We start from the raw sequence: 14,733 nt of genomic DNA on the forward strand, positions 1-14,733 counted from the left end.
GGGTATCTTTTTCACAAAAGCTCTTTTTTTTCTGTCATTTAACTTGGGTTTTATAGTGGACCAATTTATCTGGCATCCAAACTGTGAGAAAGACAAGGCTGGGGAAAAAGGCACAGATAGAGCTGATGGGAGTCGATCTAAAATCACAGAAAATACAAAATAAAAATGTTTAATAAAAGTATACGATGATGTCTGGATTATTAACTGTAATTTTAACCCCAGCAATTTAAAGATGCATTTTATTTGCACAACTGCCTGATCCTCAAAGCTCCTCCATTTTTATTTTCCCTTAACTCACTAAAGTGATTCATTAATTTTTCAATGAGCTCCAAGTGTTAATTATTGTTTTAAAAATCAAATCCGCGCACATTGAATCATTCGGTTTGGTATTCAGTTCTGCTTGGCTCAAGCACACTAATGCCTACGAATCAAAATACAAGTTAAAGGCTATTGAAAAGGGCAATCAAGCCCTTTGCACATGAGCTTGGAGAAAATGAATTATGATGGGTTGTTGTTTTTTTACTCTTGTATTTGTATGTGTAATATACACATCTTATAAAATCAGTGTAGGGGTGTCAAACAGATTTTTTCCGTGGGCCACATTGTTTGAAAACCAGCACTCTATTTGATGTGCTCCAAGAATGAGCCGTGTACAGGAATGTTGCTAGTTTTGACTTGCATCTTGCTTGTTTCCTTACTCTCCGGACCAATAATTTCACTGTGTATACTGATGATGTTAACGCCACTTTGTGTCTGGTCCATGCAGAGGATTGAGATTAAATCAGAGGAACACAATGGGATAGATGAATCGTTGAGCATCCCCTTCCCAGAATGTTTAGAGGCGCAAGACGAAGAAAAGATAAGAGGTTAGTGCTTTTATTTTTCTCTCCCTTCTCGCTAAAATCTACCTCTATTGTCTCTTTCATCTGTTTCTGCCTGTTGCTCCAGATCCAAATGGAGATGAGCCGAAACAACAGTTGGAAGAGGAGGACGAATGTCACGAGAACGAGCAGCTCTTCTTGCAGGGAGCAGAGGGAGAGGAGTCGGAAGCAGAGGAGGATTTGTCACTCGCTCATCTCTGTCAATCAGAGATGGTAGCTGCTGACACGCAACCTCCACCCTCCCCCGAACTCAGTACCAGAAGCTCCTCTCTGGACAGTCCCGGGTGATTAAACATAATTTCCTTATTTTTTTAAATGTATTATTGTGGTTTCTCCTACTAATAAAACAAAATGTTGGCTTTCAGAGCAACACTAGAGCCTCCTGCTGGCCACATAGACTTCCTGGATCACTCACTTGTGAAAGAAAAAGAGGAGAACATGGATGGACCAGATCTGGGAGAAGAAGATGGACTCGGGGACGGTGTGGCGGGAGACTTCTTACAGGAAGTGCTAAGCTCCCTAAAGAAACCGCTACCTTCTTGCTCTCCATGTGTGGACTCTGAGGATCTTGTCCTGGAGATAAAGGAAGAAAAAAAGGAGACAGAAGATGAACAAGAGGTGAAAAATGAGCCTGCATTTCATCAAGTTGCTCCTTGTGATGCTCTCCTGTTGGATCAGTCCAGCGAGGAAGAAGAAGAGGAGGAGGAGCTAGCCACTTTGAGCAATCCTTCTCTACATGTTGATGAAAAGGAGGAAAGTGAAGATGATGATGAAAAAGAAGAGGAAGAGGAGGTGGAAGAGGAGGAACTTGTCGTAGAAAGATTCAGTCAATGTTGTGTATGTATATTTTTAATCATTAACATGTCACCGATACATGTATTCACAGGAAAGAAAGCATTATCTCATATTTGTTTAGATTTGGGTGGCACGATGACCGACTGGTTAGAGCGTCTGCCTCACAGTTCTGAGGACCGGGGTTCAATCCCCGGCCCCGCCTGTGTGGAGTTTGCATGTTCTCCCCGTGCCTGCGTGGGTTTTCTCCGGGCACTCCGGTTTCTTCCCACATCCCAAAAACGTGCATGGTAGGTTAATTGAAGTCTCTAAATTGCCCGTAGGTGTGAATGTGAGTGCGGATGGTTGTTTGTTTGTATGTGCCCTGCGATTGGCTGGAAACCAGTTCAGGGTGTACCCCGCCTCCTGCCCGATGATAGCTGGGATAGGCTCCAGCACTCCCGTGACCCTTGTGAGGAGAAGCGGCTCAGATGGATGGATGTTTAGATTGGTATTGATTGGATTGGGAAGTATGACAACGGATTGCATTGTAGGCTATTCCACCTTAGTATACAAAATCCATCCATCCATCCATTCTCTGAGCCGCTTCTCCTCACTAGGGTTGCGGGCGTGCTGGAGCCTATCCCAGCTATCATCGGGCAGGAGGCGGGGTACACCCTGAACTGGTTTCCAGCCAATCCCAAGGCACATACATACAAACAAACAACCATTCCACTCACATTCACACCCATCCATCCATCCATTTTCTGAGCCGCTTCTCCTCACTAGGGTCGCGGGCGTGCTGGAGCCTATCCCAGCTGTCATCGGGCAGGAGGCGGGGTACACCCTGAAGTGGTTGCCAGCCAATCCCAAGGCACATACATACAAACAAACAACCATTCACACTCACAGTCATGCCTACGGGCAATTTAGAGTCTCCAATTCATGCATGTTTTTGGGATGTGGGAGGAAACCGGAGTGCCTGGAGAAAACCCACGCAGGCACGGGGAGAACATGCAAACTCCACACAGGCGGGGCCGGGGATTGAACCCAGGTCCTCAGAACTGTGAGGCTGACGCTCTAACCAGTCGGCAAAATGATTGATAAAATACAGTGTGCATCATGGAAGTGCAAAGTTTGTCCAATTTGGGAAATTGAACACTCAAGAGATACATCATTTGGTACACCTTCACATTGCAATTGTACACAATGTATGTATTTAGATTCTTCACAAAGAAAATAATGCTGTTTTCCGATTAAGGATTTACTTTAACAATATATGTTTACTGTTGTGTTTGTAATGCAAACTGCATCATACTGAATTTTGTCTATTTTACAGGGGTTTTTTTTAGTCCTCACGCTGCTAAAATAGTATATGAAAATATTAGCGACAAATATTGATGCCGTGCAGTTTAACAGTCACGACTTACCTACTTTCCTGCTATGGTTTTCATGTGTGATTCACACTGCTTCCCTTCTGAATTCTAATTGCCTGATTAAATTGCACTTAAATCTTTAACACTTAAAGCGACAGAATAGAGACATGTGAAATACATTCTTTAAAAGGCCCAAAAATGTCCTTTAAATTAGACACACCACAGAAAAGAGTGCTGTTAACGATTTAAATGGCTAAAAAAAATTATACGGCAATTATACAAAAATAAGACGATTTTTCCAATTATTGTACATCACTGCAAACTTCAACCACAATAATAAACATATTGTTACATGCCAATCCAATTCAAATTTGTTTCCCCTTTCAGATCCAGTTAGAGGACACAGGAGAGTACGACGCACCACAAGAAGTCAAACCCGAAGAGCAACAGCACCACTGGGAAGAGCAAGAAACTGAGGCAAGTGAGGAAGAACAAAAGGGGACAGATCTTGAACCGGAGGGAGAAGGTCAAGAGGTGAGCGTGGCAGAGGAGGTAGAAGAAAAACAACACTGGATAGAGGAGGCAGGAGAAGAAGAGTGGGACATGCTTCCTGATGAAATATGCCATGAAGTTTGTAATGTATCCATATTGACGGAGGAAAAAGAACATGCTGATGCCATGAAGAACGCAGAATGCACACGTGATGGTGAAACACCTCAAGAGCCATGTGATGGGGTAGCCGACAGCCAAGTGTCTCCCAACGAAAATGACCGTGAAAGGCAAGCGAGAGAGAGTGGAGCGGAGGACGAGGATGACATAAAGCACATAGAGCCACATTCAGAACCACAGGAAGAAGCAGACCTGGACAAGGATGAAAATGTGGTGCGGGAAGAAGTACTGGAGATGAAAGAAGAAATAGAAGCAAAGCAAATAATATCACCCTTTTCCTCGTCTTCACACGCTCCTTCACAAGACAACGAGGCCCTCGCTCTCAGTACAACAACCACCCTCAGTGGGACTAACACTCCCATTGAGACCATCACTCCTCAAGAGACCATGGTTCCCTGTGAGACTGTCACTCCTAGAGAGACCACCATTCCCACCGAGACCCTCCCTCCCACCGAGACCATCCCTCCTGCTGAGAACAACACCCCCACTGAGACCTCCAACGCAGCAACCACCGCTGTCCACATGAACCTTGTCTCGCCAAACTCCGAGTCGAGAACCTTTGCCTTTCAGCTGTCTCCGACCGATGAAGATTGCAAAGTGTCTTCTTCGAATTCAACGACAGAGCAACATGCTGTTGAAGAAGCCGCTGACACTGTTACAGAAATACAAGAAGAGCAGGTGACCCAGATCTGTGATACAGCAGCTGTTGTAGAAGAAGCCATGCCTTCTTCACCTGAGGACGAAGTCGCCAACCAGTCCCTCGAAGGTCCCGATGAGAGCAAAGTTTGCTTCACCATCGCACCCACCTGGCAGAGATCTCTCTCTGGTGGGGAAGACAAAGAGACCCCATCCTCTTCATCAGCGCCAACCCCCAGCGCAGGGCCTGGACATGGGGATGTGGAGGCGACCACCAAGGAAGACCCACAGGTGGATGCCCAGATGGAGAACTTAGTGAAAACAACAGTGGCTGGAGGCACTGCTGCCAAACCTGCAAATACTGTGGTCCAAGAGCCATTCAGAGCTCAAACCTCAGCTGTTGCAGCCAAAGAAGGTGAGGAAACATGATGGAACAAGCAGGAGGAGACTTAATAAGTCTCCTGTGCTTTAAATGTATACACAGTATTCCCTTCATGACTGACATCTTCACGGATGTTCAGTGAACAGCCACATATTCGCAGTTTGGCATTCATGAATTCAGCCATTGCTAATCTCTTTTTTTTTTATTTTTTTTTTTTTATGGAAGCTATCCTCCGTTTTTGCAGACAGAACTTACCTATTCTGTTTATGGGCTCAGGACAAATACATAAAAGCATTACTTTGGTGTCAAGTAACTATCCATCCATCCATCCATCCATTTTCTATACAGCTAACCCTGTTCAGGGTAGCGGGGAATTGTAGTCTATCCCAGCTGACTTCGGGTGAAATCCGGACAACACCGTGGACTGGTTGCCAGTCAGTACACAGTGCCATGAAAATGTATTGGCCGCCGCCACCAATTCTTATTTTCTTTTATATTAAACATTAAAGTGGGGAACTATTGAATGTTTCAGATCATCTATCAGACAAAAATAACCCAAGTAAACGCAAAATAGAGATTTTTAAGTGGTGATTTTATTAAAAAGGAGGGGGAAAAAACTGTTCAAAGCTACCTGGCCCTGTGTGGAAAAAGTAATTACCCCCTAAACTTAATAAGTGGTTAAGCCACCCTCTGCAGCAACAACTGAAATCAAGCATTTTCTGTAACTGGCAATTAGTTGTTTCTCATCTCTGTGGAGATATATTAATTTGGCCCACTCTTCCTTGCACAATTGTTTTAATTCAGCAACAACTGACAGTTTTCGAGCATGAATGGCCTTTTTAAGGTCATGCCAGAGCGCAACACAATCGGACTCAAGTTTGGACTAATGACTCACCGTGGTTCGCTGGAATCCTAAAGCTTTACAAATGGCTTTTGTAACCCTTTCCAAACTGATAGATATCAATTACTTTATTTCTCGTCTGTTCTTGTATTTCTTTGAATCGTGGCATTTTGTTGCAGCTCTTTGAAACATTTTGGCTGACTTCATTTTGTCAGACAGGTTTTATTTAAATGATTTCTTGATCGATCAGGTCTGGAGGTAATCAAGCTTGTATGTGGTCAGTGAGCATTTGACCAAAAATGTGATCAGCCTCAGTTAGTTCATGATTTAACAAAGGGGTCCATTACTTCTTCACACAGCCAGGTAGCTTTGAATGTTTTTTTTCTTTAATAAATAAAAATTACCATTTAAAAACAGCATTTTATGTTTACTTGGGTTATCTTTGTTTGATATTTAGATTTGTTTGATGATCTTAAACAAAGAAGTGGGGAAACCATGCAAAAATATAAGAATTTGAGAGGGGGACCAGCACTTTTTTTTTTACAGCACTGTATTCACGCTAACATTCACACCATCACTGTCTGGGAACTGAACCCACGGTACCTGCACCGAAGTCAGGTGAATGTACACCATGAGTGACTCCAAATAACTACGTGGAAGTGAACTGAGAAGTTTCATTTAGACTACAGTAGTGCTTTGCTATCTTGGTGCCAAGGAACTGTAGGATATAGTTGACCAGTTTCATTTTGACAGACAAAAACAAAAGTCCTTTGCTGCCATTTTGTGCCATATATAGGCACTTATAAACCTTTTACAGGGGTGTCAATAATCACGGACTTTCGCTATTCACAGCAGCGCTCAGCAGACATACTATGCAATTTCAAAATTTATAGCGGTTTCCAGGTGCCTTAAATGGTCTATGACGTTCCTCAGTAAAAATACACAAAGGATAAATAGTAACAGTGTGGTTGTAACAGGGGCTGGCTGTAGAAAAACTATAGCAACTTGTCATTTTGTTGTTTTCATTTTGCAATTGATGGGTGGGCAGGCACTCCAGAGACCCTGTATAATATCTGCATTAAAAAAATGTAAGTTTTCCAGAATATGTCCCATTTAAAGGAGTCTAATCTTCTAAAACTTGTTAAAAGTAAATTTTTCTTGTACTTGTTGTCTATCTATAGGTAGCTCTGTTGTGATAGAGGGAAACTACCACTCTCCCTTTGGAGTTCGTCTGAGGAAGACAGCAGTTCTGCACCGCTTCAGCTCGGAAGAGGAAAATACAGAGGTGCAAACCAATCTCTTATTCATGATGTCTTAACAAGTCCTAAAATGTATTATGCCAATAATAGCGCTGAAGACATTGAATTGTAAAGCTGTAACAAAGAGAGTGATTATTTTGGCACAACTGTTTAAGCATTCTGGAGGTTTGTTTTTTATTCTTAACTATGAATAAATCCCAGATAAAAAAAAATAAATACTGTATAATAAAGCACACATTCTTTCTGAGAACTGTGAGACCCACTGAAATGTTTACAGTGTTTATCTGGGGGCGCCTAGTGGCGGAAATACACCATGCAGCTATGAACTATGTACCTCTTACGGCATTTGATGTGCCCGCATTTTAGGCACCCATTGAGCCTCCAGTGGAGCCTGTTAGTTGTAAAGCTGAGGCGACCAGTTTCAAACCCTCCATAAGTCAACCAGTGGGCACCAAACCTGCCCTTCCCAAGAAACCAGATGTCCACGGGGACACTGGGGTGAAAACCAAGCGTGTCTCAGGTAGATACACACAGTCGGGCCCAAATTACCATTGGCACACAAGCTCGAATGAAACCAACTGTGTTGCCCGTTTAGAGCCTGCTGCAGCACCTGGTGCTTCTGCTGGATCTGACGGTCCCAGCTGGATCTCCGTGGCCAGACAGAAACAAAAGATCTATAAAGAGAATTCACTGGACGAGATGACAGTTAAGAAGGTAAGTCACCAGTTTAATGTTCATTCTAAAAACATAATTCTATAACAATATTCATCATGGCGAACTTGTTTTGTAAGGCTTAATATTGTGTTTGTGAGTGTGCGCGCGCGTTGTTTGAGCAGTAAAATTTGTCCCCAAATTCCCCCCCTTCCCCATAGGTGTTTCCAGACCATTTTGTGGGGTTCTGATTTTAAGCACCCCTTCATTGAATCCCAAAACCCCTCAACCTCTGATCCTAGACTCACCCATGCCCCTTCCACTGCATATGCATACGTGATTGACATCAACATACACTTTGAGTTGTTTATACAAATGAATGTGCTTCTCTTGTTTGTCATCATCAGGAGGAACAAGACAGAAAGTCTTCAGTGCCTACGTACGTCAGCTCAGCATTGAAAAAGGAACTCTGTACCAAAACACCTGAATTCACTGGAAGAGGTCAGAAAACACGCACACACACACACACACACACACACACACACACACATGCATTACAGCACAGGTGCCAATCTCAAGGCCCAGGCTGCCACATCATTTTATTTGGTCAGCTAAAGCAACTCGTGTGCATTTTTCATTCTAAAATATGTACCAAAATTTGACATTGTAATCTTCACTTTGAGTAGTGTTGAGCTATTGCAAACTTTTTCTTTGTTACCAATCGCCTTTTGAAAATAAATTGAACACAGTAGTAGTTGAACTGTGTTTTCCTTGACTTCAGATTCCAAAACTAGTGATCCATCTATTTGTTGTGCATACTGTAAGCAATAACATGATGAGATGTTTATACATGTATGTGGTTTTCACAGTCATAACGGCCCTCTGAGGGAAACCATAACTACAACCCCAATTCCAATGAAGTTGGGACGTTGTTAAACATAAATACAATGATTTGAAAATCATGTTCAACATATTTAATTGAATACACTACAAAGACAAGATATTTAATGTTAAAACTGATAAACTTTATTGTTTTTAGCAAATAATCATTAACTTGGAATTTTATGGCTGCAACACGTTCCAAAAAAGTTGGAGCTAATTGTTGAAGCTTTGTAGGTGAAATTCTTTCCCATTCTTGCTTGATGTACAGCTTCAGCTGTTCAACAGTCCGGTGTCTCCGTTGTCGTATTTTACGCTTCATAATGTGCCGCACATTTTCAATGGGAGACAGGTCTGGACTGCAGGCAGGCCAGTCTAGTACCCGCACTCTTTTACTACGAAGCCACGCTGTTGTAACACGTGCAGAATGTGGTTCGGCATTGTCTTGCTGAAATAAGCAGGGGCGTCCATGAAAAAGACATTGCTTGGATGGCAGCATATGTTTCTCCAAAACCTGTATGTACCTTTCAGCATTAATGGTGCCTTCACAGATGTGTACGTTACCCATGCCATTGGCACTAATACAGCCCCATACCATCACAGATGCTGGCTTTTGACTTTGCGTCTATAATAGTCCGGATGGTTCTTTTCCTCTTTGGCCTGGAGGACACGACGTCCACAATTTCCAAAACAATTTGAAATTTGGACTCGTCGGACCACAAAACACTTTTCCACTTTGCGTCAGTCCATCTTAGATGAGCTCAGGCCCAGAGAAGCCGGCGGCGTTTCTGGGTGTTGTTGATAAATGGCTTTTGCTTTGCATAGTAGAGTTTTAAATTGCACTTATGAATGTAGCGCCGAACTGTATTTACTGACATTGGTTTTCTGAAGTGTTCCTGAGCCCATGTGGTGATATCCTTTACACATTGATGTCAGCTTCTTCTGCACTGAATTTACTTCTTATAGCACGAGTGTTGAACTCATTTTAGTCGCGGGCCTCATCTCAAATGAAATAATATAAATGTGTAGTGCTCAACATAAATGAGTGAACCAGCCTTTAACCTCCTTTCCTGTTTGCAGTGGTGATGGATAGGCTGACAGATGAGGTTAGACTGGAATCCCCATGGACCATGATGTTCGCAGATGACATTGCGATCTGCAGTGAAAGCAGGGAGCAGGTGGAGGAACAGTTAGAAAGATGGAGGCATGCACTGGAAAAGAAAGAAATGAAGATTAGCCAAAGTAAGACATAATATATGTCCATGAATGAGAGGGGTGGAGGGGGAAGAGTTAGGCTACAGGGAGAAGAGATAGCGAGGGTGGAGGACTTTAAATACTTGGGGTCTACAGTCCAGACCAATCGTGAGTGTGCTAAGGAAGTGAAGAAACGGGTCCAAGCAGGTTGAGGGAGGTGTCAGGTGTGTTATGCGACAGAAGAGTCTCTGCTAGGATGAAGGGCAATGTTTATAAGACAGTGGTGAGGCCAGCCATGATGTACGGATTAGAGACAGTGGCACTGAAGAGACAACAGGAAGCAGAGATGGAGGCGGCGGAAATGAAGATGATGAGGTTTGCTGTAGGAGTGATCAAGTTGGATAAGATTAAAAATAAGCTCATCAGAGGGATGGCCAAGGTTAGATGTTTTGGAGACAAAGATGGAGAGAGCAGACTTCGATAGTTCGAACACGTTCAGAGGAGAGATAGTGAGTAGATTGGTAGAAGGCTGATGAGGATGGAACTGCCAGGCTCGAGGAAGACTGAAGAGAAGGTCGATAGATGTAGCTAGGGAAAACAAGAGGGCAGTTGGTGCTAGAGGGAAGGATGTAGAAGATAGGCTTACATGGAAAAGGATGACACACTGTGGCCAAACGAAAACAAGACAACGGATTTCTTCAAACAACAGTCACCTGCATTTTCTTCAGAAATGCTCACAATGTTTTGTTTTGTTTTTTCTTTCCTGTAGTGAGTTTGTCAGAGATCAGTAAGCCTTCATCATCTACAGAAAATGAGACCAAGAAGTCTCTGTCCCCTGTGACTCCAGTGCCACCTCAACCGCCTAAATCTCAGCCTCTTCCCTGCCCTGTAAACCCCAAACCACCACTTCCTTTGGCCACGTCCAAACCTGCACCACAGGCCGCCCCCTCCCATCGATCCTTATCCCCTCCTATTCCTGTTCCAGTTACCATAAAACCTCCTCCTACTTCCAACCCGTCTGCTCTGTCCAAAACCTCTGCAGAATTCAAGCCAGCGCAGACCCAGAGCCTGGCACTCACCTCGCCTCCTTTTTCATCAAGAATCAACCCTCCACTCCCAGCTTCAAGAGTTCCAGCACTTTCTGGTCCATCGACTGCATCTCAGCGCAGTCTTCCGCCTCCGTCTTTGTCCCAGGATGAGCCACCATGGATGGCTCTGGCCAAGAAGAAGGCCAAAGCCTGGAGCGAGATGCCTCAGATAGTTCAGTGACAGCCGTGGCTTACAGAAGCTCCGGTACTCTGGTCCAGTGTGACCTGTGCATTGAAGGTCCAGAAGGCTCACATTTGATGACTTGACTCTACCGAGAGTCTGAATGGACCGCAATGCATTTGCACATTAATGAAATGTTATTGTTCTCTCTTGCTTCTTGTTTCTATGCATGTCTCACACTAATTCTTTATTTCCCTATATTGTACAGCAATGTTACATCAATGACAGGGTAAGACAGTATATACGGATGTAGATAACTTGAAAGGTTTATCCACAGGTGTGCACTTTTAGTGTCTAATAAAGTGCCTGTTTGAGAAAAGAGGTATTATTAGGTATAATACAATTTTGTGAGAGATGCTGAATAACTATAATGGCCAAACAAACAAAAAAAGAGAGTAAAATTCCAAGGGAAAAATCACGTGTAATCTTGGAATAAAGTTTTATTTTGTTGAGGGAAAGTAAGCATAATTTTAACAAGTGAATGTCAAAATTCCCAAAGAAATATAAATGCAAGAGCCTCAGACCTGCTACGGTATATATAAGTCGGGAAATCTCAACATTTCTGGTTCCATAAGATCCTCAAATGTTGTCATTGTAAAACAGTTTATACTCGTATTACGGTAATGTGACTATTCTTGTGGGGGGAAAAATCTCAAGCGCCGACTTCATGCTCATACATAATTATTTTCCTCATATTACCACTATTCCTGTCAAGTTACACTTTTTTTTCCTCGTAACTATAATTTATTCTCGTAATCACATATTTTATAAACTTTCTTGAATATTCCTTGGCATGAAAGCGATGGAGGCACTGCAAAGTGATTCCTGCCCTAACAGAGGCCAAGACAGACGAAGTCAAAGCCAAGACTGTGTGCTTATTTTAGGATTTATTGTAAGGTCACAAAGTCACATTTTTGAGGAATTTAACCAGATTTGAACAGCACCTAATTAACTGACCAAAAATGTGCTGCTGGTGTTTCATCTAAATGTTCTAATCTGCATTTCCTTAAGGGGCCAGCACAACTTTTCAGGTGGTCAATGTATTTTTAAATCTTTGTTTCCACAAGTTATATGATCTTAAAGTGTTTAATACATGGATTTAAGTCATTTTATTATTTTTTTTTACTGCAGTATCATGTTGGAATCCTTATGAGGGTTGTTTGATTTGTAATCACTACCAAATGTACAGTATGTCAATGATACAGAAAATCTTATACAAAAGCAGCACTCAGCCATTTGGAGATTTTGATGCTCTGCTAATGCAGAGAAAACTATCAAGGACGGCAGGAGACATTCTATTGGCATCAGATTAATCTTTCTCACAGTAGATATTCAGTTGTATGTTTTTTATTTCGTATTAACTTTTGAGTATTTTTGTGTACATAAATGGTGCAGTAAATAAATAAAATCAATTTTTTCTGTGTTTTTATGTCCTATTCTATATATCCGCATGCTATCTTTTCACACGAACAACAATCATAATGCAGGTTCACTCTGATTAAAAACATCACCATGCAGTAGTCTTAGCATACCTTTGCAAGTATTAATAGTTAACCCATTGGAGTTTTCACACTTTAAAACAAATGATCGACAAAACGGAGAAGAAAAAAGCAGCATGCTTTAGTGGTAAACTTGCCTGACTTCTGTCCAAGCAGCATGGGTTCCGTTCTCACTCAGTGATAGTTTGAGTGTGTGTGTGAATGGTTCTCACAGCCGCAATATTCCTCATTACACATAGTCCTCTTAAAATCCACAACTCGTGCTTTAGTTTTGCTAACGTTGAGGACCAGATGATTCCAGCTGCACCAGTCAGTCCACAAAGTTGTTCACTAGCTCTCTGAAATCCATCTCGTCTTTCCCTCATACACTCCACACCACAGAGTCATCCGAGAACTTCTACAGATGCCAGAGTTGTAATGGTAGTCCGACGTGTACATGGTGAACAGAAATGGAGACAGAACAGTTCCTTGTGGTGCTCCAACATCACTGATCACCACAATCGACAGGGTGCTCCCCAAACTGGGGCCTGTTTGACAGGTAGTCAGTGATCCAGGAGATGCTGGATGATGAGACACCTACCCGAAGCAGCTTCTCACCAAACAGAAAAGGTTGGATGCTATTGAAGACACTGGAGAAATCAAAGAGCTACTATCATCCAGGTGTGAGTGAGCACGATGAATCAGATAGGTGATGGCATCCTCCACGCCAGGGGTCACCAACCTTTTTGAAACTCAGTTATTTCTTTTAGGCTACCAGTTTTATACACACTTCTGAATTTTCTTCCCTCAAATTACCTTTATATGTATAGCTATATACATAGCTGTACCAGATGCGTTTAATTCAAAAACTACTTTTGAGCTGAACCAATTGTTGGTCATTTCAATGAACTTGCAAGGAATACTATTAAAAATATATTGGTTAGTTTAGTTTACAAATACAATATGTAATAATGAAAAATAGATTTCAATGAAATGTTTAAAAAGATCCCATATTATACCAAATGAACTTTTTCTCGTATTTGGGAGTTATATTTGCTCTATGGTGCCTGATGTTAAATATGAGTTCAAATCATCCAGGCATTCCTGAGTTCCAGACATTTTTCTGCCGAGAGGCCTGAAATCGGGTTATTCGAATTTCTTGAGCTGATCAATGTCACTAGGCCAGTCTGTCCTAGTCAGCGCATGACAAACACGTTTGCTCTCACAAGTGGGTCTTCTACACGTAGGCAACCAATTGGAGGAAAGGGGGAAGTCTTAGCCAAATATGGACAAAGCGGATACAAAACAGGGTCAAACAAAACACTCATGACAAAACCTTTTTTTTTTTTTTTTTAATGAAATTGACACTTTTTACTGTCAATGTTAGAGAGTCACTCTATGGAAATCATGCTCGTCAACTTCCGTGACTTTTGCTAAAATCTGTACCCAAATTGTCATAATAATAAACAATAATGTTGAGGTATTGCATTTTTCTGTTACCAAACCCTTCTTCTACAGTAACTTAAACAATACTTGAACAAACTATTATCCTTGTGTTGGATTTATCTTACCCAACATTATAAAAAATAGACACAAAAGGAATGAAGACGCTGGTTTCTTTTTCTCATGAGGAGGGCGTATGGGAGATTGTTCAGATCACAGCCTCTCAACACGCTCTAAACAATCCCCCCCCCCCTCGCTCCTGCTTTTATTTGAAATAGGAGGGATTTACAAATCATAATGTTCTAAGCAATACGACACAACACAAAATATTTGATAATAAGAGGGTTTTTCCCAGACATAGTATTCTAAACAATAAGACACGACACATAATATTTGATAATAAGAGGGTTTTTCCCAGACATAGTATTCTAAGTAATAAGACACAACACATAATATTGAACCAACACCTGTCACGACCCGACCACATCCGATCACGTCCTTGGTCCAGGCGCCCTTCCATCGGATGATGCTGAGTCTTCTTTTTGAAGGCGAGACATCTAAAATTGTCCATTATACTAATGCAAGCTAAGCAAATGATAACTTCTACAATTTATCTAACACCTTGTCTTCTGATTTCAAAAGTAGTTATCCCTCAATTTGTTGTGTAATGGTAATAATATGATTTGGTGATTAAACATTTATATGGTTTCACTGTTCTAACGGCCCTCTTAGGGAAATCATAACTACAATGCGGCCCGAGACAAAAATTCGTTTGACAGCCCCGTTTTAAGGGATGTTATCAACTATGGAAAATACAGGGGGAGGAAAAAAACAATGCTGTGTAACATACCATTTTTCAAAATGATTGTGCACGTAATAATATACATATACCGTAAATGCCCCGAGTGTATTTTACAGTGAAAAGTTCGTGTCCAATCAGATCAAAGATTCCGCCTCCACATCATGACATAATTGATCACCTCTCAATCAAGAAAATCAATAGA

The 14,733-nt window shown here is 41.8% G+C and overlaps 1 protein-coding gene across 19 annotated transcripts in view; it reads left to right on the top strand.

Moving 5' to 3' along the window:
• zgc:66433 (uncharacterized protein LOC321250 homolog) overlaps window positions 1-12,231 on the top strand; it is a 50,928-nt gene extending 38,697 nt beyond the window's left edge. For 18 of the 19 annotated variants that reach the window (XM_061786635.1, XM_061786636.1, XM_061786643.1 and 15 more), the window contains 10 exons: window positions 767-866; window positions 949-1,165; window positions 1,247-1,718; window positions 3,416-4,748; window positions 6,738-6,841; window positions 7,182-7,335; window positions 7,411-7,529; window positions 7,874-7,967; window positions 9,426-9,587; window positions 10,309-12,231. In XM_061786635.1, coding sequence (XP_061642619.1) covers window positions 767-866; window positions 949-1,165; window positions 1,247-1,718; window positions 3,416-4,748; window positions 6,738-6,841; window positions 7,182-7,335; window positions 7,411-7,529; window positions 7,874-7,967; window positions 9,426-9,587; window positions 10,309-10,808 — 3,255 coding nt within the window. In that variant the 3' untranslated portion in view covers window positions 10,809-12,231. The remainder of the gene's footprint in view (window positions 1-766; window positions 867-948; window positions 1,166-1,246; window positions 1,719-3,415; window positions 4,749-6,737; window positions 6,842-7,181; window positions 7,336-7,410; window positions 7,530-7,873; window positions 7,968-9,425; window positions 9,588-10,308) is intronic. The other variant, XM_061786650.1, reaches the window with a different exon arrangement.
• The last annotated feature ends 2,502 nt before the right edge of the window (window positions 12,232-14,733 follow it).

Source organism: Phyllopteryx taeniolatus, chromosome 10, assembly GCF_024500385.1.
Source record: "Phyllopteryx taeniolatus isolate TA_2022b chromosome 10, UOR_Ptae_1.2, whole genome shotgun sequence".
Classification (NCBI taxonomy): domain Eukaryota; kingdom Metazoa; phylum Chordata; class Actinopteri; order Syngnathiformes; family Syngnathidae; genus Phyllopteryx; species Phyllopteryx taeniolatus.